At 38.5% G+C, this 25,640-nt stretch overlaps 1 protein-coding gene across 1 annotated transcript; it reads right to left on the minus strand.

The window, feature by feature from the left end:
- Positions 1 to 8,179: 8,179 nt before the first annotated feature.
- On the minus strand, positions 8,180 to 15,696 carry LOC135209946 (tubulin polyglutamylase ttll-5-like). Its single transcript, XM_064242677.1, is given in 8 exon segments — positions 8,180 to 8,430; positions 8,432 to 8,934; positions 8,936 to 9,280; positions 9,724 to 9,893; positions 14,337 to 14,452; positions 14,883 to 14,956; positions 14,958 to 15,060; positions 15,512 to 15,696. Coding segments are annotated over 8 exon segments (1,656 nt in total). The 3' UTR covers positions 8,180 to 8,270.
- Between the last annotated feature and the right edge of the window lie 9,944 nt (positions 15,697 to 25,640).

Consider the following 25,640-nt stretch of genomic DNA (forward strand, 5'->3'; position numbering starts at 1 on the left):
CAGAAAATATCATGGAACTAAAAAATATCAGAAAGAGCAAGCAGAGGTAGATAATAGTGGCCCAAACTATACCAGGAAAAAATAAGGAACAAAGCACAGGACATTAATCCACTACGCACAGCATCGATAATGCAGCGTCTATTCAATGCGTTGCCAGCTCATCTGAGGAATATATCAGGAGTGAGCGTAGATGTGTAAGAATAAGAAAAGCCTCGACAAATATCTGAAACTGCATCCCAGACCATCCAAGATTGGAGATGCAAAATATACCGGAAGATGTACTAGCAACTCTCTGGTTAGACATTAGATGCCTGCCACACTGAGGACCTGGGGCAACAACCCGAACAAGATGGTAAGGTCTGTAAGGTCTGTAAGGTCTCTCTTCTTTTTCTTCTTCTTCTTCTTCTCTCTCTCCTCTCTCTCTCTCTCTCTCTCTCTCTCTCTCTTCTTCTTCTTCTTCTTCTTCTTTCTTCTTCCTTCTTCTCTCTCTCTCTCTCTCTCTCTTCTTCTTCTTCTTCTTCTTCTTCTTCCTCTCTCTCTCTCTCTCTCTTCTTCTTCTTTCTCTCTCTCTCTCTCTCTCTTCTTCTTCTTCTTCTCTCTCTCTCTCTCTCTCTCTCTCTCTTTGTGAGAGGTAAGAAGAGGAGAAGAGGCTCGGGGAAGGTAGGGAGGTCCCACCCCTCCCTTTCTGCCCTCAGCTTCTTTCTCTCTCTCTCTCTCTCTCTCTCTCTCTCTCTCTCTCTCTCTTCTTCTTCTTCTTCTTCTTCTCTCTCTCTCTCTCTCTCTCTCTCTCTCTCTGTGTGAGAGGTAAGAAGAGGAGAAGAGGCTTGGGGAAGGTAGGGAGGTCCCACCCCTCCCTTTCTGCCCTCAGCTTTTTCTCTCTCTCTCTCTCTCTCTCTCTCTCTCTCTCTCTCTCTCTCTTCTTCTTTTCTTCTTCTTCTCTCTCTCTCTCTCTCTCTCTCTTCTCTCTCTCTCTGTGTGAGGTAGGAAGAGGAGAAGAGGCTTGGAGGAAGGTAGGCGGTCCCACTCCCTGCTCGCTTCTTCTCTCTCTCTCTCTCTCTCTCTTCTTCTTCTTTCTCTCTCTCTCTCTCTTCTCTCTTCTTCTCTCTCTCTCTCTCTCTCTCTCTCTCTCTCTCTCTCTCTCTTCTTCTTCTTCTTCCTCTCTCTCTCTCTCTTCTCTCTCTCTCTCTCTCTCTCTCTTCTTCTTCTCTTCTTCTTTTTTTCTCTCTCTCTCTCTCTCTCTCTCTCTCTCTTCTTCTTCTTCTTCTTCTTCTTCTTCTTCTTCTTCTTGTTCTTCAAATGACCATATTAAAGATACCTTATGAAAGAATAAATTATACACCAAAAGCGAGGAGAAGACTTTTAAGAAAATAATATTTTAATCAATTTGAAAAAACAAGTGTTCCATACGCATTGATATTAATACTTATGATATTTCGATTAATAGTCATCTTCTCCACACAATCAAAATCATCATCTTTTATTCCTCAAAGAACAGGTAATCTCTACAAATAAAACAAACATTAGCAACATTACTCTATAAGGCTTAGATTATTCTTTTAGGCCTATGAATAATTTTGCAACATATAGGCAGCTTAAACGCAGCCTAAAACTTCAACATTCAAAGAAAACTGGTTGTAATTCATATCCCTATTGTACTCGTCAAAAAAACAGATAATCTCTACAAATAAATTCATTAATAACAGATTATATCTCAGAAGGTTTAGATTATTCTTTTAGGCCTAATAAACATTTTGCAACATACAGGCAGCTTAAACACACCCGAAAGCTTCAACATTCAAAGAAAACTTGTTTTAATTCTTATTCCTACGTTGAAAATGTTGTTATGACTGTTGAGCTTATTAGGTCAACTGTCATAATGCAGCAGACGTAGTTATGTTGACCAGACCGTCCGAGGAGCATGTAAAGTGAGCTTTCATTGATGGCACAGCTAACCTTATCACACCGCACTTTGAACTTAGCAGCGTAAAAAACGAAAAACAAAATCAGTTCAAATCACACAGATTACGAATTATACCAATGCATAAAAGGGATCATATCTATATAACCATAAGGAAAATAGGGCTAGCTGTGAATTCACAAACTTTTCGATATGTATGACATTAGAAAAATAAGTGTAACACTACTTGGCTACATCACGTTGAGTCTGAGAATCTGAACGATACAAAATGAATCATGTCGCATGAGATGGCCAAACGAAGAATTGGCGTAGTTTCTTAATTCATTGTTCGTTATGGAAATATTACCATATGCAGGTGCCAGAATATTTACTTAACAATAATAACATTTCCTTTCAAAGGAGCTCTACTTGAAATAGATTATATTAGAAATGAGTAGACTTATTCAACATATTAAAGATAATTATTTTGCAAAGAAGGAAAAAATAAGGAAAATAAATACCGATGGTCCACGATTTCTAATTCTATTCTCAACTCTAGCTTTGTGACAGCATACCGAAGATTTTGAAGTTGGCTTTGCTGCCGCTCGAGTCTTGACTCAAGTATCATACTGCACTGGGGTGTTGTCAGTTCGTCTCCTACAGCCGATATATAATACATCAAGGCATTAACATTCTCTGAAAACGATGTTTTAATAAACTAATTTTGTCATTTGATCAATAAAATAATTTGCATGACTCATTAGTGGGCCTAAATTGGACTTCTGATTTTCCCATATGATTAGCCTAGGTCTATTTTCAGCATGTATACTCTCTCGATACGTAGTATTAAAGAATATTTTTAATCGACTATATATATATATATATATATATATATATATATATATATATTATATAATATATAGTCGATTTTAACTATTATATTAATATATATATATATATATATATCTATATATATATGTTATTTATCGACTATATATAGATATATATATATCGATTTAAATATATCAGACTATATATATATATATATATATATATTATATATATATATATATATTATATAGTCGTTTAAATATTCTTTAATACTACGTATCGAGAGAGTATACTGCTGAAAATAGACCTAGGCTAATCATGTGGGTGGGAAAATCAGAAGTCCAATTTAGGCCCACTAAATGTGTCATGCAAATTATTTTATTGATCAAATGACAAAATTAGTTTAATTAAACATCGTTTTCAAAGAATGTTATGCCTTGATGTATTATATATCGGCTGTAGGAGACGAAATGGCTACACCCCAGTGTAGTATGATACTTGAATCAAGACTCGAGCGGCAGCGATGCCAACTTCAAAATATATGTTATATATATATATATATATATCTATATATATTATATTATATATATATATAATATATATATATCCTATATATATTAATCTGCTTCATTTGATTATTCCCGTTATTCTTGTTTTATTAGCCATGTTCGCTTTTCTTCGTATCCTTTTCATAATTGCTTAACATAATTAACTCTGACTTAGCTATTCAAAGTTAAAAACAAATCATAAAAAAATCAAACGAATATAATTGTCTTATTTTTTTATCGAATTCCTTGCTTATCATCCTGTTTCATCTGGATCATGTTGGAAAGCTGTGGGAGTCAAAACTGACGAATACATTAAGAAAGGCTTATTTTCATTAAAGCTTTCTTAAGTTGATCTTTTCTGTAACTATTCATTTCTTCTAAATAGAAATTAATTCAAATTAGTTTTCACATGTGTACCTAGACCTACTACCATAAGCATATTATAAGTAGCTGAAAGGATAAGAAATATGAGAGGTGACGTTCTCGTTTAAGTCTATTTCATATGTTTTTTTTTTTTTCAAGAAAAACCTACTGCTTTAATCAAAGGTTGTTCTTTGACGGCTACAGGGTGTAACACGAGTGTATGCACATATTTTGTGGAATGAAAGATAAAGTTTCTTCCAACAGATGTTATAAACATGCATTTTAAGGCGTCCGTTGTTGGTGTGGGGATTTTAAAATAACCGTTATCATTAGTGATGCTTTCACGTGATGGAGTTCGTATCGAGAAGTCGGTTCGAGTCGCCTGAGATGTAGAGGAGAGCGGAGGTGGCGTATAGGAGTGATGGAAGGGTTAGGCCGATGCTAATAAAAGTATCTCCCAAAACCCAATAAAATGTATTCTTTAGGTTCTTTTGAAGAAAAAAATGCAATGCATCATTGAAACCGTTTCCCTCAATATCCGTGGTATTCACTGGCCACCGATAAAAACAAAACAAAAAGAGAAAGCCTAACTGAATCTCTCATCCATCAAAGATAAGTTTGCTTATTCATTGGACTTATTCATTAGACAACTATCAAAGACTTCAAGTGTAGATTTAAAAATCTCTTCCTCTCCATCTAAAGTATTCATCAGACACCAGTCATAAGCGTAGAGCTAGTATGATTCATTGGTTACAGCAATGTCGTGACGGGGCACTAGAATTCAAAGTTCACAAATGAATGTTGCTCAGCAACATTTACACTACTGTATTGTCTTGCTCTCTTGTGGTGATTCGAGGTGTTCCACCTCTAGGCCCATGTTCTAAATTTTGCCGTTCTTTAAACAATTTGATTCATCTATGTATGATTCTCTCCGGTTTATTAAGCTTTCTTGATATCTCTCCAACAGGAACTTGCACCGAATGCAGTGCAATAATTCTCTCGCTGACCGATAAATGACACATGGACATTAGATTCCGGTGCACATAACATCAAAAGCAATAGAGTGAGGTCGTCTTCTTCACACCGTTAGGATATCATTTTTTTTTCTTTTTTGTTTTCAAATTTGATAGCATTTTGTGAGATTCCTGTTTTCTGTAATTTAACAAATGGAATAGTTCAACTACCTTCAACTTGATACTGAAATGATAATTCAAGGACTATGTTTATGCGATACTACTAGTGATAGGTGTCTCCTATCTATTTGGTAATGTATATCTATGGTTGTGATATGACATTTTTTATCACGTCGTTTCGTTCACGTTAATTTTGCTATATGGAAAATAGTTTTACACAATAACATAACATAATGTTCTAAAGATATCAATGACTGTTTTTATCGTCATTACACATGATTTCTTCCATCTTTGAAAAGAAAAGAAAAATAGATAAATAAGGCATGAATCGTGCGTCAGGCAGGTGAACGAAAAATTATGAAAACTCTGCCACCAGTATTTTGGCCGACTGTACGCAGAGTTCTTTTCGAATAGTAAAGTGCTTCACGATAACACATCAAGTCTAGAATACATTACTTAGTTTAAACACCTGAGAATGTTATTGGCATGCAAGTATTATATATTCATATAAATTCGTGTATATGTGTATTGTAGTGTAGTGCAGTGTAGTACGAAATCAAACACCTTTTTTTTGCGACAACTTTATTATATGCAACTAACATGAGGAAACCCTGCAGTTAAAGGGAGTTCTATTATTGTATTGCATCACCAAAGAATTTCTAACAAGGTAAGCAGCACATTCCTGAGAAATGAAGGAATTGTTCGTCAACACATCAACAAAGTTGCCTAACAAAGAAGTTCTGAAATAACCATGAGTATTGATTCTATTGCCAAACTGAACTGTAACTCACTTAAATACCTTTTTTTTTTAGAGCCATCATAGATGTACCAGCAGTATACATAAAGAACAGTTTGAAATTGACGTAAGTTACCATAAAGTACTTACAAATGCAACTGAAGCCATTTGCTACATTGTGATCCATGCAGTACCTTAGCAGTAACCGAAGCTATGGGCGGATTAACTACTGGCATTCACTGGTTGGCAGTAAGGCTGAGTGAAAACATTTTTTTTTCACATGCAGTTACTAACCAAACAGTGACTAACGTATCACATATTGCGTATAACAATTAGCATATTGGCAATTTCAGCGAACAATTACTCATATGCTCATAATAATCGACAAGCTGTATCACCATTCAACCAAGAGCTACTTGCCTCGACTGACCAGTAATTTGAGGCCAGAACAGAAAATATTATCGTTAGAAGTCTCCTGATGTCTGAAAAAACCTCATGTGCTGCGTTCATTAGCTAATAAAACAAGTGAGTGAATGAATTAAGTTGGTACATTTGAGTGGCTTGAAATTGCGACTTTCTCAAGGCTATATCGAAACAACCCAGTGGTCTGAATTGCATTTGGCAATAACAACCGCATGAAAATTTATTCTTTCTCTGTCCTCGGATGCTAAAACACTGACTGCTTTTTACAACTCCTAGGCCACCTAATACTTTCAGGGAAGGTGCTTCCGTCATTATTGTCCGTATTTAGTTTCTTCATGAGTCTTATAGTAATAGCATTTGATAATTGAACTTTTTATACATTAGGCCTACATCAGTTCCCAGAAAAACCGAACATGAGTGATTTTAGCAAGTAGACATATTTAAGAAATGTTGATAAGTTATTTTTTCTTTTAGCATATGCAGTGATAGCAGAATATTGTGGGTGAGTTTACGAGGGGAAAAGGTTTAATTTCGTAGCCCTTGACACTGCCAAAGAGATGCTCTAGTCTGATGACTCCTGTGGCTTTTCACCCATTCAAAATACCCTCTGTTGTCGGTTAGAAATCTCTCTCTGTATTTCATGAAACTGCTAATTGGACACCTTATTGGTTTCCCATTCATTCTGATAGACTAGTTACTGTTGATAAAGGAATGCTCAAGATAAAATTGTGGTCTCTTCTGTTAATTGGTTGCTGCATCTCCTTATAGTTTCTTGTTAGTCCCTCTCAGAAAATTGCAAATGCCCTGGGAAGTTTCCACGAAAAGTCTGACTCAGTCAGGGGCATCACAATACTTCTGCTATCACTAGAAGGTCTTAAGGCTCTAGACTTAAGTAGCTGTCTAAAGGGCTTGATAAAGACTATGATTTCTTGGGATACTTTGTACTAGCTAGAGAAACATGGTTTGGCGACTCCCAGTTAGCTTTCGAAGAAACGAAGACTCTTAATTATTCTAATTAATAATCTGTGATTGTAGAATGGAAAATGTGTTACTGAAGAGAATTCGATATTTCTGATCTTACTAACTATTAAACTATGAGTCTAATGGCAGGCTACCTACAAGCTAAATCGACCGTTTGATCTCAGTCTGTGGATTGTCTAAACTGAATCATAAACTTTGAGAAGGATGTCAATAAGGCTATGACTCTTTAACGTATAGTACGTGGGAGACATGGCGTTATCTATTATAAGTAATGAATATATAGGCAGTAACCTATCACCATTTTCATTTAATAAGCTAAGCCGTGATTCGTCTGCTTGCAGCTAGCTAATGTAAAAGAAATACAAACAGACAACGGAATTCTAGTTGGAATTTTGAACTCGCCAGCTGATGTTGCTACTATCCTGTTTTTATATAAACCTGGGAATCTCGGCAATAGATAAAGCGAGTCAATAATTGCCATCGTTTTCTGAACATACTAACGGTAGTATACGTTCTGATAGTTTTGATAAGCTAGCGGCAAGACTACCGACTGTCTCTCTTTTGTTTTAGCGTCGTCAAGAAGTCTTATAGTACTATTCTGGCTGCGCTAGTCTATTCGTAACTGCTTCGGCAACCTTTAAACACAAAAAAAAAAAAAAAACAAAAAAAAAAAAAAAAAAAAAAAAAAAAAGGTTCATACGCCCCAAGATTTCAAGAAACTATTTTCAGAATAACTATGATATAACTAGATTTGACTAATTCTAACACCACAGCTTCCATATAGTCCCCCAAAACAAGAAGGGAATCAGCCACAAGATAAGTATAGGTGGCTGCGTAACTGACTACATTACCATGGTGGACGTTCTGACTATTTCTAAGTCTTTTTTTGACATACGTATATAGAGGAAGAAAGTGGAAGTTTGTGGCAGTACAGAGGAAAAAACAGTCCCACCATTCTAACTTAGCTGTTAGCTTTTAAAATTATGGCAGCAGATCTAATATACTGTTATCCTTACTTCAAAAATTGAAACAGGCAAATATAAACCTGTTAGATTATCAGGGTGGCGATATGAGTCACCATATCCTACATACCTAATCCAAAAGGGAAACTCCTACAATATCACTAAACAATCCATCTCTCAAATGGACTCACCAAGGAAAGGCACAAAATCACGTGAGATTATAATCTCTCATTTATATAAGCTACTTATATGTACTTAAGATGGTTGGCAGTGGTCACATGAATAACTATATTAAGAAGAGGCAACGTAGATGTCCTAACTAAATCTATGGTCAAATTCTCTTAAGATTACGGTCGGTTTTACAACCCTTTCACTGTCGCTACATAGCAATCAAGGTTACGTTTTCGGCACCCAGATAACATTGTCCCTCCACAAGATTTTCTGCACCAGAGCGTTGAGGGCGTCGTCTGAACTGCTCGGATTCTCTCGAAACACTTTTTCGCAGAGGCGTTTATACTTGTGGAGCTCGGCTACCAGGGTCTTGGTGTAGAGGGGTCCTTACTCGCGTGAACGTCGCTGCGTTGTAGGGAAATATCCTCACCCAGTCCCCACATCGAGCCGGACATCGCTGAGGACCTCGCCCGTCGCCGCGCCTCGACGACGGCGGCCGAGGTCGCCCGGAGAGGTCAAGAAATTGACCTCTACCCACTTTGCTCAGTGACATGAAATTTTTACCACCCTGGCTGTTGAGGAACTGGCGGCGGACCCTCTGGAAAGTTGTGTTGAAGGTCACGGGGACGAAAGTGTCCAGACTGAGCTCTTCGGGCACCATAGGGTCGTGAGTCGTCCCGGTAAAGGATGATATAGAACGGCGGCGACGGCTACCGACGCCGCGAGAGCTGCCCGACGTACTTAGGGCCTTGGAGGTGGAGGTTTTGAACGACTCTTTCTTGCTCTCCCGCAGATTCTCGACGCTAGAGCTCGCCGAGGACGAGAAGCGCGTTTTCGGAAGGGGGGACCTCGGTGATTCGTACGAGCTCTCCTCACAGTCCTCGCAGACTGCTTCTGGCGTTCCTTTTCTTTCTGCCCGTGGGTTTGTACATTTCAATGTTATCCATGAGTTTGTCATATTTATGCGAATCAAAGGCACTGAATACATCATTACTACTGATGACGGAAACCTCTTTGTCAGCATCTTTCTTGTTGTGGTTCTTGTCGCGGGTCAACAGAATGAGAACGGGGGGCTTGAGCGCCCTTCCGAGTGGCTCAGACACCTTGGGAGGACCCAGGAGGTCAAACAGATGATGCAGCATAGGTTTCTTCACTACTCTGTCGACATCACAGTCGTAGCTCAGCGATGGGCATCGATTCACTTCCAGTAGAGATGGCGTTAAGGTGTCATCAATCTGCAAGGAAAATAAAGTTAGTTTACGCAGCATAAAGACAACCACAACCCAAACTTGCTATTTTGTATCATGGGAAGTAGAATGCAGCTGCTAAAAAATGTGTGATTAAGAACGTTAAATATGAGACACAGAGTTTTATAAGTCAGTACGGCCTCTTGGTATTTTTCCTTTTGACCAAAATACCTACATACAGGGCCTTTTTCAAGTTAGCCTTACGCAAACTGAGCATTACTAACCAGAATATCAAATTCTACAGGGTGTCCGTAAAGTCCCACTACCACTCTGAGCAATCAATACCTTTGAATGTCCTGGGACTCTATGGACACCCTGTATATACAGGATCTTCAAGTCAGCTTACAGACTGAGCAATACCAACCAGAACATCGACCCTCCATACAGGATCTTTTTCATGTTAGCCTCACACGGGTTCGAGCATGACTCACCAGAATGTCAAAACCATAGAGCTCGAAGCAGTTGTGGTGATGGGGAACGTGACCAACTTGTGTTATGAGGGTTAAGGAGACCATCACACATACGCGTTGCCAGAGCAGCCAGTCTCGCTGGCCAGTGCTTTCCAAGTAACGCCGAAGTTCACGAACGGTCCATTTACAACCTGAGAAGGAGGGTGTAGATGTTACTATAGTAGATTCACATCAACCCTGCATTTGATGTCTAGGCCAGTCCCTTACGACGCTCCTGATTGGCTGTTGATAAGCCAATCACAGGGCTGGAAACTCTCAGTCTCTTGAGAGAGTTCTCATAAGCAGGAGGCATGTTCCACCTCTCCTGAGGGCTACGTCTTTTAAAAGTATCCCTCAGGAGAGGTGGAACATACATCCTGCCTATGTGAATTCTTTCTCGAGAGAGACTGAGTGTTTCAACAGCCAATCAGGAGCGTCGTAAGGGTCGGGCCTAGACATCAGATGCGCGGTTGATGTGAATCTACTATAGAATATCAGATACTGGGTATTTTCCTGTTTCGTGTTATCACGTACTAACAGTTTTAGTTCTCAATGTACGTGTCTTAAATTTCGATATATCTGATAGCTTTTAACGCATACTATGTTCTGTTGTACAGTATGCAGCAAAACTCGAGTGACCCGATTTCAGTGATTTTTTCGTTCAAAAAGTGACTAACTGGCAACTCTTACCTTCTTCACATTTCTAATGACACTGAATTGCAACGGCGAAACATTTTGGAACTTCGCTCATAAAAGATACAGTTCATTTAGCATGGTTTTATAGTATAATGTTATATATTTTTTATCAAAATATAGAACTAGGTCATTAGAAAAAACATTAACACCTTAGTTTTTTAATCATGGTAAATATGAAAAGACGTAAATATTAAACGAATTTTACATGTTAGCCAGCATAGTAATTTTATTTAATGTAATGAAAACGTAACGGAGATGTTGTTGTGGGCGTGGCCTAACATTACGTCAAACCTGTGGTCATTTGCCAAACATGGTTGGAGCAACCCGACAGCGACCGGAAACGTCCACCCCCAACAAGGCAGAGCTATAGTTGAGCTGCATCTCGCCAGATTTTCAAAAAAGACATAGCTAATCGTCTTAATATCAACAAGACAACTGTGTATAGATGGCTAAAACGATACAACGACGGAGAAGGATTGAAAAGCCACCCTAGATCTGGGAGCCCACCCCCCGCTGCACAACCGCAGAAGAAGACGAAGTGTTAATTAACTTTATAACCAAACACCCGTTTTCGTCATCATTTTCAGTGAAACGAGAAACAAAAAAATATACAAACATCAGTTGACACTGTAAGACGTCGGTTTCGAGAAGCTGGTCTTCTATGTAGGAAACCTGCGCTCAAGCCTCTACTTACACAGACGCATATGGACCATCGTCTCGGGTTGCGCTCGAATATCTGTCCAAGAGCGAGCAGTTTTGGGAAACTGTTATATTTTGTGACGAGAAGACTTTTTGCAACGACCAACAGGGAAGACTGCACTGCTGGCGTCCAGGAAAAAACCAGGTAATGAACATTTACTTATTTTGCCTTATATTTTTACGTGGTAGCCTAGGTGTGATATACTTTGTATTATAGCCTAGTCTGTATATATGCTAAAGCTTTAATGAATAGTAATTCCTCTTACACTGGTTTTTAAACTGCTGACAAATATCTTTAATGGAAGTTACGATGTAATCAGGAGAAATAATGCAAGAGAAGATATAAATTAATCTGACCTAGGGTGGGAGTTGGAATTGTCATTACTGAGGAAGCAGTTTAAATGTCTATAAAATCCCGCCTCCGCTTCGACGCCTGCGCTTCGAAGTGTTGCTTGGCGGGAAACCAGTCGCAGAGGAAGTTCGTGCTAGCTTTCCTTCGAGTCTCGTGAATGTTTGAATACACATTGCACTGACTTAAAAGTCGTTTAAGGTTACTATGCTATGACAACTTTCCTTATGCCTCTTTTCCGAATTCATAATATATACTATTAGGCCTACAACCAAAGATTTCTTTTAATTATTTCACTGTTAAAACTAAGTCTGGCAGAAAATACAACTGACGTAGCTGTTTCTAATATTTAAATAAAGTTTTGGTTAAATGCATATTAAAGAACTGTATATATATATATATATATATATATATATATATATATATATATATATATATATATATATATATATTATATATACATAGTTTTTATAGAATAACCTTATAGTGTTTTCTTAACAATGCACTTCAAGTCTTAAAGTTAAAAGTTCGGTGTTATAGCAATATTACTGAAAGTATGGCTTAATAAAAGCGCCAGTTCTTTTTTTTCTAATCCATAAGATCTATTGATGAGAGGAAGAACTGCAGTTAAAACAGTTTCTTTTATATTTAAAAGTAAGCCCACTGTCATTGTTTCCTCTCCGAATATCTGTAAATTTATATTTTCTCTAAATCCTTCTCTCTATTTTTTTCAGATTTGAGGATAAATATGTAGAACCAAATCGACGAAGTGGGAGGATAACCGCGGGCCTTGGGGTTGGATGGCGTCTTGCGGACCAGGTGCTTTAGTGCCAATCCATGAGCGATTAAATGGCAGGCAGTATGTTGACATTCTTGACGAGGTGCTGATTTCATCTGTTAGGATGCTACTGATTCCGGAACCGTTGCCATATTCTTGGCAATGGACAACTCCTCTGTTCATAATAGCATGCCAGTAAGAAAGTGGTTACAGCAGCATCCAGAAGTTATTCGGATCGACTGGCTGCAAAATCTCCCGGATCTCAATCCCCATTGAAAATTTATGGGCCATTATGACAAAGGAATGGGATGGCTCCGTTCTGAACAGTAAACAAGCCATCATAAGCCATTGCTTGTCAGTGTGGGAGTCATGCGTGGGGAAAATATTTGCAGTAGACTGGTTTGACAGTATTCCTAGACGCTTAATTCGTAATAGACAACCTAGGCTCACATACTAACTATTAATTAACCCTCTCTCTCTCTCTCCTCTCTCTCTCTCTCTCTCTCTCTCTCTCTCTCTCTCTCTCTTTCTCTCTCTTAATGTATGTATGTATGTGTAGCTATATATGTATGACGTGTTTTAAAAGACGAGGTTGTGTTTACTCTATTTGTTTTGCTGGAATTTGTATTTTATTTTTCACAGGGACCTATGTATTTCAAAGAATTATACGTATTTTTTAAAAATAATTATATTGGTATAACCATTTACTTAACCTATACCGTTTTTTATTATCAATCATATTCATTGTTTGCTACTTGTTATTAATGCCTTTACTAAGTACCGTTATTATTATCAATCATATTCATTATTTGCTGCTTGGTTTATTAATGCCTTTACTAAGTTACATTTATTGAGATCTACCTAAGATTTCATTAGACCCAACTGGTGAGGGTGCATAGTGGCCCGCCAATGGCTTAGCTTGCCTTACCCGTAGGCCAAGTGCACTTCGCGCTTCTCGATTATATCATTCTCATTAAGCCTATAGGCCTATGAAGAAATAATGACGGAAGTATACCACACCAAGACTGTGGAAGAATTTCACAAATCCTGCTTTATGGTCTTATAGACACCCTTCATAAGTTACAAAGATTTGATGCAACTTGTTGCTGTCTGGCATATAGCCCAGCAGTGTTATAAAGCCAATAGCATTGGCCTAGCCATTATTGTTTATAATACGTTTGCAGTTGTCATTCTGTAGAATCTGCACTCGACAGTTGTAGCTGATAATATCCGACCTGATTATAGTCTTCCATTCCTAAAGTAAAAGTAAAATAATATAAATTAGTTGTGTTTCTAATAGCGAAGATTACTCTTCACCTCGCTTATTTATTCAGTTATTTATTATTTACTTTTCTTCAAACTGAAGAAAACCCCTCGGGAGACTAGACTTATGTAGCACTAGCTATAACCTAAGCCTAAGCCTAATTTATTGCAAGTATCGAAAATCATGATCTCGACTAAACATTTGCTTTATACACAAAGCCACAAAAGCTAAAAGTAATAACTTCGAATTCATATCCCAAATGCACCCATTTTTATCATTAGACTATGCTCTGCTCAACTTTTCTCTTGCTCTCCATCGCGATGTCCTCTTTCACAGTGTCCAGACTGACGATTCCACACGACTCATGGAAGTCACGTGATCTGAAGTTTTCATGCTACAGTAACGTATTTAGTTTTCGTTCAGAAATATTGTAGCGTGAAATATTTTTGGTTTTCAGGTTCCAATATATTTCAATTATAAGATTCTATATAACAAGTGACCAACTTTTCCTCATATATACACGTTTATAAAATACGAGATTTAATACTAAGTGGCAACTTGACTTGAGACAACGCTTGTCCAGTACAAAAATAAAAAAGTCACACGAGTTTTGCTGCGTACTGTACAACGGTCACAGAATATACACGGCACGTGTAGGCCTACTGTATTTCAAAGGCTGTACTTTCGAAGGCAATTGTATTATGGCAATATTATTCTCTGATATGCTGTTGTGAAAGAAGAAACAAAGTGGAAAAAAGAGTCGATAGGACTTGCTAAATAATATTTCGTTCGTTCAGAAAGGTTCTCACCTGCTCCAACCCTCTCCTTCTCGTTCTGTAACCGGGAGCCGCTTGTTGAGAGACGTGTTGTAAGATGGCTGAAGATGTTGTCGAGGGAAGATAAGTTATATTTTTCTGTTCCAAATCTGGAAAAAATAGAGGTAAAGATTAATTGCAATTCAATTCAATTCAATCGTTTCCCCTCCATTTCTCGCTGTTTAGGTAACGAATTTGAATCGTTCTGAGAAGAAATGCGTTAAGTGTTGAAGGCGATATAGATTGTATACGAAAGTTAAATTTTAGGAGAAACTGACACCCAATCTAGCATCATTAAATGTATCCCTCGTTATTTAATTATCAAAAGCTGGCAACACTGCATTCTCAAATCCTCGACGAGTGGTCAATTTCGAGTTTTGTCAGACCAGGACCCAAGAGGTCAGACTACAGTCATTTGTTTTTTCTTTTTGAACGCAGACGCTTTGACTCTGATAAACAAAGGCAATTAATAATAACTATTTGGCGTTCATTTATGATGGATATTGTTGCTTGGGCAAATACAAAAGGGAAAAACAGTACCTAACGATGCCTTCGGTATACATGTAGACGGTAAGTGGAAGAAAGGAAGTGACCAAGACGTAGAGGCGAACATCGCCACTTGTAGCCTCCTACAAGAAGCGGGTTGCCGATGTAACGCTGCACGACAGCGCTCGATCCGTAGCTCAGTTCATGAAGATCCTACGGAAGAAGAAGAAAACTTTCATCTCCAGAAACATAATAGATATAGTTTGAACGAATTTGGAACGAGCCTCGTGTGATTTAGATAACTCATGATTCACCCCATGCCTTCACTGCTAACACATACAAATATTAACAAACTAATATTCCTCCACAAATAAAAGTTAGCATGACCAATCTCTGTATTTCTAATGGGATTTTGCAGGGGAGTACATTAGCTCCAGTAAAAGAAGCCAGATCTCCTACTAAGACAAAGAAGATAAAAATAAACAATTTGATGTAATATTAAATAAAGTAACGCTAAAGGCGTTAGAATTGTGAATAACAAGGGAATTCAGTGTCAGTTTAGATAATGTCATAACTGTCTGGCAAAGCTATGAAACCATAGACTGATCTTGCACTTTCCATTTCATCCCTTGAGGAAAACCTTTAGATTTATGTGTGTGTATTATCAAGAAGGAATAGCTCACCTGGAAAATAGTTTTATCCCCCGGCCCTGGGAGCTTCCAATAGGCTTGCAGATCCAAATGTTCTGGGGCGTGTTATCCACGGACATTTGTCCTGAGGGCAGGGCGGAGGAGGCGCCTAGGCCGACGTGCTGACCTAGTGCCATCTGATTTTTGGCACTCTGGTCTGCTTTGTTCTGGTGATACATGAGGCGCGTGGTACTCGGCAACCAGCTTTGTGTATTCGCAGGGAGGAGGTAAGTGGCCGGTCTGCAGGAATAAGATGATAACTGCATGAGAACTTTTCCTGTGCTACCTCGGTGATCTAATCTAATACGTCTAGTGATTGTACACCTAATGCTTGCATTTGCCGTTTAACGTCAATGCATTTTACCTCAACATGGATGAGTTTAGCCACAATTTTAAGATGTTCCCCGTATTTCTTTGTGTTCACAGAGCAGGATGTTCAGTCAAGGTGTCTTGTTTACTACGCGTGACTAACAACTACGTACTACACAGGTAAGGAATTCACCTAAGAATACGAATAAAGAAGTAAGGTGTCTTATCTGTCAGGGTGTAAATCACATTAAGAAAGGTCAAAGCGTCACTGAGTTGTAGCAATAAATTAGCTTCAAAGAGACTTGGATCCTAAGTTTATTATGTATATGTTTAGACCGATGACTGTGGAACGCTGTCAAGTTCTAACTAGTTTTAGATGCAGACATTCAACTCACCATGAAGTCGAATATAGACCCAAGACGTGCTTCATCTTCTGCAGGATCGTGCAAGTCTGTCCTTCTTGCAAGTCCGTTCGCTCTAGGATGTGGTTGATTACCTGGAAATGGTTGGCAGGAGGTTAGGTTAGGTTAAGTTTTTTTTTTATTGCAAGATGTAAACTCGTCTTTATGAACGATACATAACGGTCAAAAAATGCAAATAATAGTATATAACTGCAGAGTAAAAACCATAACAGAATACTCTAGAATTTGTCTGGTCATGGGCAAGTTTCTGATGTTTCTGAATCAAAATGCACTGTTGGCATGCAATGTTCCTGCACAAAGTTTGTAAGCTCCCTATAAATTTTTTTTATTTTTTTTTATTTTTTTTTTTTAGGAAGAAAATTCATCGACCCATTCAAAAAGGAAGCTCACAAAGTACAGTTGATTCTTATTACTATTCATAAATTTTGAAACAACGAACAAAATGATATAAGGCTATAAATGTTAGCTGGTCGTGTGAGATTTAGAAAAAGCTGATTAAAGCTTTCCAATAGCCAATGAACTTCCGAGCAATGTCACGTTCATAAGGACGCAGATAAATGCTGGTCAGATATATCTTTAAGGGAAGACATAATGAGCCATGCGTGGATTTACATTAAAGCGAAATTGTCATGTGAATGTTCACCGAGGATTAAGGAAAATTTGTCCCAGCTAACCATAATTAGAAGTTACATCATCGGCAATAACCGGCGACGAGGTTATAGTCTAATGTTGCCGGTGCTTTTGCTGATGACTTGTGGCGCAATTGTTTCTTAGCTCACCATTAAGGTCTCCAGTCATCACGCGTTTAGACTTTATTTGTCACGAGGAGGTGCAGCTTAAGGCTGATGAAACTCCACTTGCCACATCCAATAAGCAATAAACCTCTGCTGGCTCTCAGTGCAACCAAACATTGCGTGTTATGTGGCCGGCTTAATATTACAGCTCATGGTTCTTAATACAGCTAGGCAGGTGCTCTTTTAGAACCTTGTTCCAGTCTCGGTTTAATAACCAACGGAGACAATAATCATAAATGGAATGAGGTTGTCGTATCTCTCATGTCATGATGACAAATTCATTTCATGACACAATTAACTCGTCTGGAAAATAACCTGGTAGGGCTTGAGCCTCCTGTAGACGCCCGGAGGAAACCCGTGCCGCCACCACACGTGCCAAGAAGGTCCGGATCCGTTCCAGTCGTCGCCTTCGATGGCGCCTTCCCACACCCGCCATCCGCGTTCCACACAGACCTTGGAAAAAATATAAATACAAGGGAAGGAGAATAAAAATAGTAATGAAACAATAAACACAGGTAAATAAGATTCAAAATAGTAACGAACAAACCACTCAGTGTAAACATGCCTCCGCAAAGGCCGCTCACATGAATAACGAATTTGGTGCGTTCGAAATGCCGAGAATTCCTGTCATGTTTGTGAGGTTGAAGAACGGTTTGAGCAAAAACTCGTTTAAGCTCGGGGCATATAGTCCTTTTGGCGTCCTTCTAGGCCTAGAGTTGATTAAACTCGGAGAAACGGGTTCACAGCTGAAATTGCTTCCCTGAAAACAAAACGTTAACGGCCAACAATCTTTTCCCAAAGCCAAAAGTTTTATCAGCTGGAGGTCACAGTCACACAAACAATCTATTTACTAAGTTTCATTAGTCTCCCTTCTCTTGCCTGCTAGATAGTCTGCTACCACAGACAGGACAAACAGTCACTGGGTGAAACCATAATCCAATTCCATAAGGTGGAGATAATAACTGACCTTTTTTTTTTACGCGGGAGAAGAGACTAATCTGGCGCTCTTCGACAAGAAAAACGAATAAGGATTTAAAATTGCGTACAAATGTTATTGTGACATATAAAAGGAAAAGTGTAATGAAGTTCTCGTGACTCACGTGACAACGAGTTGTGTTTATTTTATAATAAGGGCCGCACGCTACCTAGTAACTACAATGGGCAAAGCATTGAGTTTAAATCTCGAGAGTGGAAGGAATTAGATAAGCATGAAAGTTTGATGTCGGATTGTCCTACGCGGCTCCGTGCGGTGTTATGCTTTATGTCATGATTGTCTTTTGTTGCAGCATTGTAGTATGAGTATTCTGAATATATATGCCATTATTGAAGACAGCCTTCATTTTTTTATTTATTTATTATTGTTCTAGATGATTAAACACTCATAATGCCTATGTCTATTGCCCTCTTTACGAATTGTCACGTCTTGATATGCATGGATATTATAATATATATATATATATATATATATATATATATATATACATCTATTTATTACATATACATACACATATATACATGAATATCTTTCATTGTAATCGATCAGTGGCACCATGAAGATAGATAGGCTTATAAATGCACCATAGACACGTTGCAACCATTTATTTCAAATACTTCTGTATTCCTGATCACTCGAATACAGATGTATTCGACCTCTCTCTCTCTTATATACACACTTCCACTTCTCCCCAACTTACCTGCATTGGTGGGTTCCGTGGTATTAGCTGTGTTAATCTTTAAAACCGCATCTGTCTTTTATTCGTACCTTTCTTTTGTCCTTCCACTTTTCTTGTTCCAAGAATTATCTCGCATTCATTTCACCATGAACTTTTTCTACCGTCTCGTAATGTCACAGTCTCTCTCTCTCTCTCTCTCTCTCTCTCATTATGACGACATTGTAACACATGTGAGGTTTGTGAAGTGTTGGAGTTAAATGCCTAATCCCCACTCTCTCTCTCTCTATATATATATACACACACACTTATATATTATATACTACTACACATATATATACACACATATATATGTTTATTTATGATAAAATGTAAGTTAAACATATCCTAACACACGAACGCCTCACGTTCGTAATAAAAAGAGATCCTGAAAAATAAGGTATAGAAAACATCCAAATAAATTAGGATTAGCATCAAGACAAATAACAAGAGACGTTAATATTATACATGTCATCTCATCCAGCATTTAGCCTCAAGCAATGCCATTTCTTGGAAACGGATACTGCAGAGGTTGACAGTTTATCGTCAGCGGCATGACTCTTAACCCTTTCTCGATCTTTGTTAACCGTTACCTTTGACAGATAACGGGTAGTATCTAGTGCATTCTTAAGTTGGCGATTGAAAGGTAAATGGACAGTCCACTTTGTCAAATATTCCAGCTTCCTGAAGACACACAGGATTATGGAAAAGGAAGATGAACAGACAGTCAACTTTGTCAAATATTCCAGTATCCTAAAACACACAGGGTTAAGGATTAGGAAGATGAATATTGACAGTCAACTTGTCAAATATTCCAGCTTCCTGAAGACACACAGGATTATGGATTCAGGATGCATGATAGAATACTTTATCCTCTTTTTCTGCCCTTTACTTAGCAACCGAATTGTGTGACCTATAGCTCGGTGACAACGAACTTCATTATAGGCATTTTGCTCTATCGTTGAGATACAGACCTACAGGATAAGAGATGGCTCTCTCTCTCTCTCTCTCTCTCTCTCTCTCTCTCTCTCACCAATCGCATTCGAAGGCAGCGTCTTAATCACGATCTAGCAATTAAACTTTTATTGGCCAAATCCTCATCCTAGACGCCCAGGACAGGACAGGGGAGACAGACGGACAAGTTTTCGTGCTTCAGCAACGGCCCCTGTCCCGCTTCGTCCCGCCGGGACCAGCGAGAGGGGTCCAGTTTGGCACTAGTCCCAGCGACATGCAAAGTCATCACACCGGATAACTGGTAATCAGAGTCACCAGCGTACCACTTTCCTGACTTGCAATTGCTCTGGGGTGGGCGGAGGAGTAGGAGGGTGGGCGGGAGGAGGAGGAGGAGGGGGTGGTAGTATTAAATACGACCTTTTACTGGCGTCATTTGAGGGTAATTACCGAGTTCAGGTGTTTAAGGGGGGTTACGACCATTGCAGGGTCCATAAACAGCCTCCATTGAGCCATTTGGCGCCCGTTTTTCATTTGTTTCAGATTTATGGCGCGCGTTTTTCTTTAACCCTCCTCGGAGCTTTTAGTGAAATGGGGTGAGAGACCTGGAAGGGGAGATGACTGGATAGTCTCATGATTCTGGCACTTGGTGTGACCTTGTGTGTTTGCTTAATGCAAAGATATTTGCTTTATTCTCGCCATTTCTTTTCCTCTTTGTGGTTCATGGAGACAATAACATGCACGCTGTTGCTAACTTAATATTGACGCTTTGCGTATCGCGTAACTTTTCTCCCTGAAAAAAAAACACCAGTTGAGTTATAAAACGTAATTAAGAGGTTTTATGCTTATTAATTAACTGTAAGTGGCGTGGTCGGCTTGGTCTTGGCCTGCCACCTCGGTGGCCGCAAGTTCGATTCTCGGGCATTCCATTGAGGAGTGAGAGATGTGTATTTCTGGTGATGGAAGTTCACTCTCGACGTGGTTGGGAAGTCACGTAAAGCCTGTTGCTGAACTTACCACTGGTTCCATGTACGTAAAAACACCATACAAACAAACAAATAAAAAAAAACTGTAGCAATTATCCAAAGGGAAAGGTTGTGCATAGTTATAAACGAGTACCTAAGTCTTAAGAACACTGGCTGTGATTAAGCGTTTCTCTCAAAACAATATTGTCAGGACTTGGAGATAATCAGAAAGAAGCTATAGGTGACTTACATAGCAATAATGAAAGCACATCAAAGTGTTGCAGTGCAATATGGAGGGAGCAGAGGATTTATAGTGTAGGTACCAAGATAATATTTTTTTAAAAATTAATCAGAACCTGAGTTTTTATAAAATAACAAAGCGTGATCCGTCCTCCATCTTACTCTGGGCGCGTGCTAAAATCTGTGGTCAAATAGCGTGCTGTTTCGCCAACGAAAGTTTAAAATTAAAATAAATGCGTTATATTTTATCAGAAGCATTGTTCTGTACAGTTTAACATGCTCATTATATATATATATATATATATATATATATATATATATATATATATATATATATAAATTTTTTTTTTACATTTTCATTCTAATAAATAAATCATAAACATCCTATCCTAAAATTCCTGTATCTTTTAACTCAACGCAAAACACCTTTTTCAGACCTTTCTAGGCTTTTCTATAGACCTTTCCTAACCCGCCAACAAAAACAACAACAACAAAGTGATTTGTTGGCTTACTTCCCGGGTAAGTGAAGATATAAAATTATATACAAAAAACAGGCTACGAAAGAATTTGCTGTTACTGATTATATCGTGGTAAGTCTGATTACCAGGAGGCAGAAGAGAGCAGTTTCCTGTGATCACAAGAAGGATAAAAACGCGACCATTCAGAATGTGCCTGAAAGAGATTAAATACATTTAGGAGTTTTAGCATGATGAAACCGGCCGGAAAACGTATCATTTCCATGAAACGAAATTCGTCTAAAACAATGAATTATTTCCCGGCGATAAATCACCCACACAAACGACACGAATACGGCTGGAGAGAACGGAGCCGCCCATGACCAGATCCCATTCGAAGTTCTCCTTTCGGCCGCATTGGCGTGACAGTCGTCCGTCTTTCCCTATGGTGGGATATTTAATCCATTAGCTGAAAAGACCGTTATACCAAAGCCTAAAAGCCTAATCAGATAAATTATCCAGGAAATGGGAAAGTTTATTTAGCTTACGTGTCACTCCCGCAGAGATATTGGACACTCGGCTTTATAGCGTGAGACTCCAAGTGGCGTTTAACGAATTAGGGGCAACTCATTAGCATCAAGATCAGTTAGGCTGATGTGTAATGATGCATGCACCATTTTTGAAGCTAAAACTTATTTGATTGGATTATCATTGCATAAGGGTGTATGTAATAACTGTTAATTTCAACATCAGAAATCATGATCAGCATGCATATCATAACTGTCTAATTAATATCATCACCAGCACCATAGCTATCAGTTTTACTTACGTTAACTTCAATCTGTTGAGCATACGACTGTATCTCTCTCTCTCTCTCTACTCTCTCTCTCTCTCTCTCGTCTCTCACTCTCATACCTGCTCTCTCTCTCCTCTCATAAACCTACATTTCATTTTGGATAGAAACCGTGTCCCACGAGTTAACAGTTGCAAAATATCTTCATCCACAAGGAACAAAAAATGCTCACGTATGAATAAAGGAAAATATGTCTAATAGGTGAGTATGTAATATGAGATCAACAAGAATTTAGGTCTAAATGAAGGATAGAGATACATTGGTAAGCCAGTAACGACGATTACGCGGGCACCGTTATCAATTTTAGTAATCTAGACAGACGATGAAACAATATATACAAGTGATTTCGATGCACTGGAAAAAAAAAAATGGAGCAGCTAACACAGACATATCAAAGCTACAGTAAGTAGGGTAACCTATAGGCCTAGCAGTCACCTATATCGTCAGTTATCAGTTTCTTGTTTTATTTTTTTTTTCCTTTAATTTATGATTCAGGTACACTTTTTGCCGTTGTTCTATTTATGAGTGTTTTCTTGAATCGGAAATAAATGTTCAGCGAATACTACATGATCAGGTGTGTAAATAAGTTTTCCCTGCATGTTGTTTCTAATAAACGTGCTAAGGAGAAACGTTTACGGTTTTCGGATGATTTACGTGCTACTAAATGTTTCCTTGTACAACCGTTTTGACATTAGCAAAGGAATCAATAAAAGTAAATGATATTATTGTTACCACGGTAAATAATCGAATTTAAGCAACCTTTTAAAATAAACATCACTTAATTTTGGTATTATGGGAGAAGCACTACCTTTCCCATTGGCTGGCCTGACCAACCCCTCCCCTGACATCCCCTCCCCAGTCCCCCGCCGCCAGTCCTCAAGAAGTTGTTGAAGTGAAGTGAAGTACACATTCATGGCTCCTCTTGATCACCTACTGACAGTGATATTTTGGGGCGTGCTGTTTCAGCAGGCGTAAATTTAATAAGATATAGTGGTGGTATTTCTACAGAAGCAATCCGCGGTGGCGTAGACTATGGCAATTGACTGATTCCTATGTTATTTGAGTTACTGTACAAGATTTAAAAGTAATATCCATTCGGGGCGGCTGTAATTAAGCAGTAATTGACCTTTGAAAGTTACATAATAGCCGCACCAAACTCAAAGGTATATTAAAGTTTAGTTCCAACCAAACGAACAAAATATTCCTTACAACCCTTGTAAAGCAACTAAAATAACATAGAAAAGGTCAATTGCCATAGTCTAAGTCACCGAAGAACGGTCCTATAGGAAGGTACCAAGTATTCGTTACGGTGAAGGCAATGTAAACACAGCTGCCATGTTTAAATTCCCAACCACCACGGAGCCATATGTTCACTAAGGGGGGGGGGGGTGGTAACGCACAGAGGGTGGGCGGGGTAAGGTGGAAGGTACGAGTTGTCTTTGAATAGTAAACATACCTTGACGCAACTTTCGGCGAAAAAGCCTAACACTCACTTTCCTAAAACATAATAATTAAGAATAATGTTTGGACCTTACCTTAAAGGGGTGGAGGGTACACAGCAGCAGCTGCTTTTAAGAATGCGTGGAGGCGGGTCTTGGGTTCCTCAAAATGCAGCTTGAATAAGCAACAGCCAAGTACCCGACGAAGTTATACATTCTCCTCCCGTATCTTGGAGTCGACTGAATGGGGGCAAAAAGACCTGCTTTCTCAGGAGGCCATGGTCCTGGCAAAAAACCGATTAGTCGATCATAATTACCTGAGTAAAAGGCAGAAAAATCTTTGTAACTCATGTAACAATTGTTACATGAAGTTGGCAAAGAGTTCCTGGTGAGGGGCGTGGGGGCCCAGGGTTGCCAAGTTTGGCAACTTTGGTGCCAAAATCATGAAAGTTGGCAACTTTCTGAGGTGGTTGGCAACAGAATTTTGTGGTTGGCAACTACTACCGAAATTGGCAACTTGTTGGCAACTTTCGTTATCAACAATATATTGTTGCTTTTCTGAACGATTGTTGCAAAATTTCTACTGCAAAGTCCACAATTATGCTTTGCCGCTTACCATCACAGCCAGAATAGTTTTGAAATTAATTTCTTTGCCAATACAAAGGTCAAACCTCCACTTTGACCTGAGTAATCAAGAATTAAGAACGACGTTTTTGCCGCCACAGCCACGTTGTTGTGGTTGTGTTGGAGAGTTGCTGTGATATTTTGCTTGATTTCATAGAGTTATAAGTGATATTTATACGATTTATTGTTGTGTCTGTGTGTATAGTATCTCCTTTCTCGATAACACGATCATAAAAATTTACGTAGACCGATAAGGGAGTATGCCTTTTTGTCGGTTTACGCATCTTATGACGTTTGAATTATAGGCCTATCTTATATTCAACTGTTTTATTTTGGTTCTTGTGTTTATTCTTGTTTTTGTTGCTGCTGTTATAGTGCTTGTAGTGTCTTCCAAAATTTTGCATATGGTATCCTAACATTGCAGAATAAACATAGGCCTATTCATAAATATTGGCGCAAAGAATTATCCGCCTACTCTTAACTTGAAATTTAGTAATGCTTCAATCAAAAGTAATCGAGATCTTTATGAATATTGTCTGCGCTAGAATATTCTCCTAACAACAAAGAGAGAGAGAGAGAGAGAGAGAGAGAGAGAGAGAGAGAGAGAGAGAGAGAGAGAGACTGACTCAATAAGAATGCCCCAAAACCAAATGAATCATGGGCTACTCGCAGTCGCAGACTGGTTTGGATCATCTCATACATAACTTTCAGCTGTCATACATTTTTCTAATTCTAATCTTATGATGCCTTCCTACCATAGCCTTCATTCTCATAGAAACACTACAGCAGCCTTATATTTACTCGTCACAGCAATATAATTTATCCCTTTAGTAAATATATTTTCAGTATAGTTCATTGAAAGCAGTTTGATAGTTGGTGTAAGGCTGAGACAGTCCTAAGATTGGCCATCCACGCATATGTGTATGTTAATTCTTTATAAGTGTACATTCCACTGTATACTTATACATTTATATATCGTGGAGTTGAAAGTTTCAACTTGAAACTACTATATTAATACAAGATATACTACCCTATTCCAAACAGATACGTTAGAAAACCATTTGCAATAAGAAATTGACGTGTAGGCCCATGCCCTGTCATTGTCTCAAAATATAAGAATTTTATGTATAGGTCTATTGCCTTGACATTGTCTCAAAATATAAGAATTTTATGTGTAGGTCTATGCCTTGACATTGCCTCAAAATATAAGAATTTGATGTGTAGGCCTATCCCGTCATTGCCTCAAAATATATGAATTTGGCGTGTAGGGTTATGCCCTATCATTGGCTCAAAATATGTGAATTTCACGTGTAGGCTTATGCCCTGTCATTTTCTCAAAATATAAGAATTTGATGTGTAGGC

Source organism: Macrobrachium nipponense, chromosome 39, assembly GCF_015104395.2.
Source record: "Macrobrachium nipponense isolate FS-2020 chromosome 39, ASM1510439v2, whole genome shotgun sequence".
NCBI lineage: Eukaryota > Metazoa > Arthropoda > Malacostraca > Decapoda > Palaemonidae > Macrobrachium > Macrobrachium nipponense.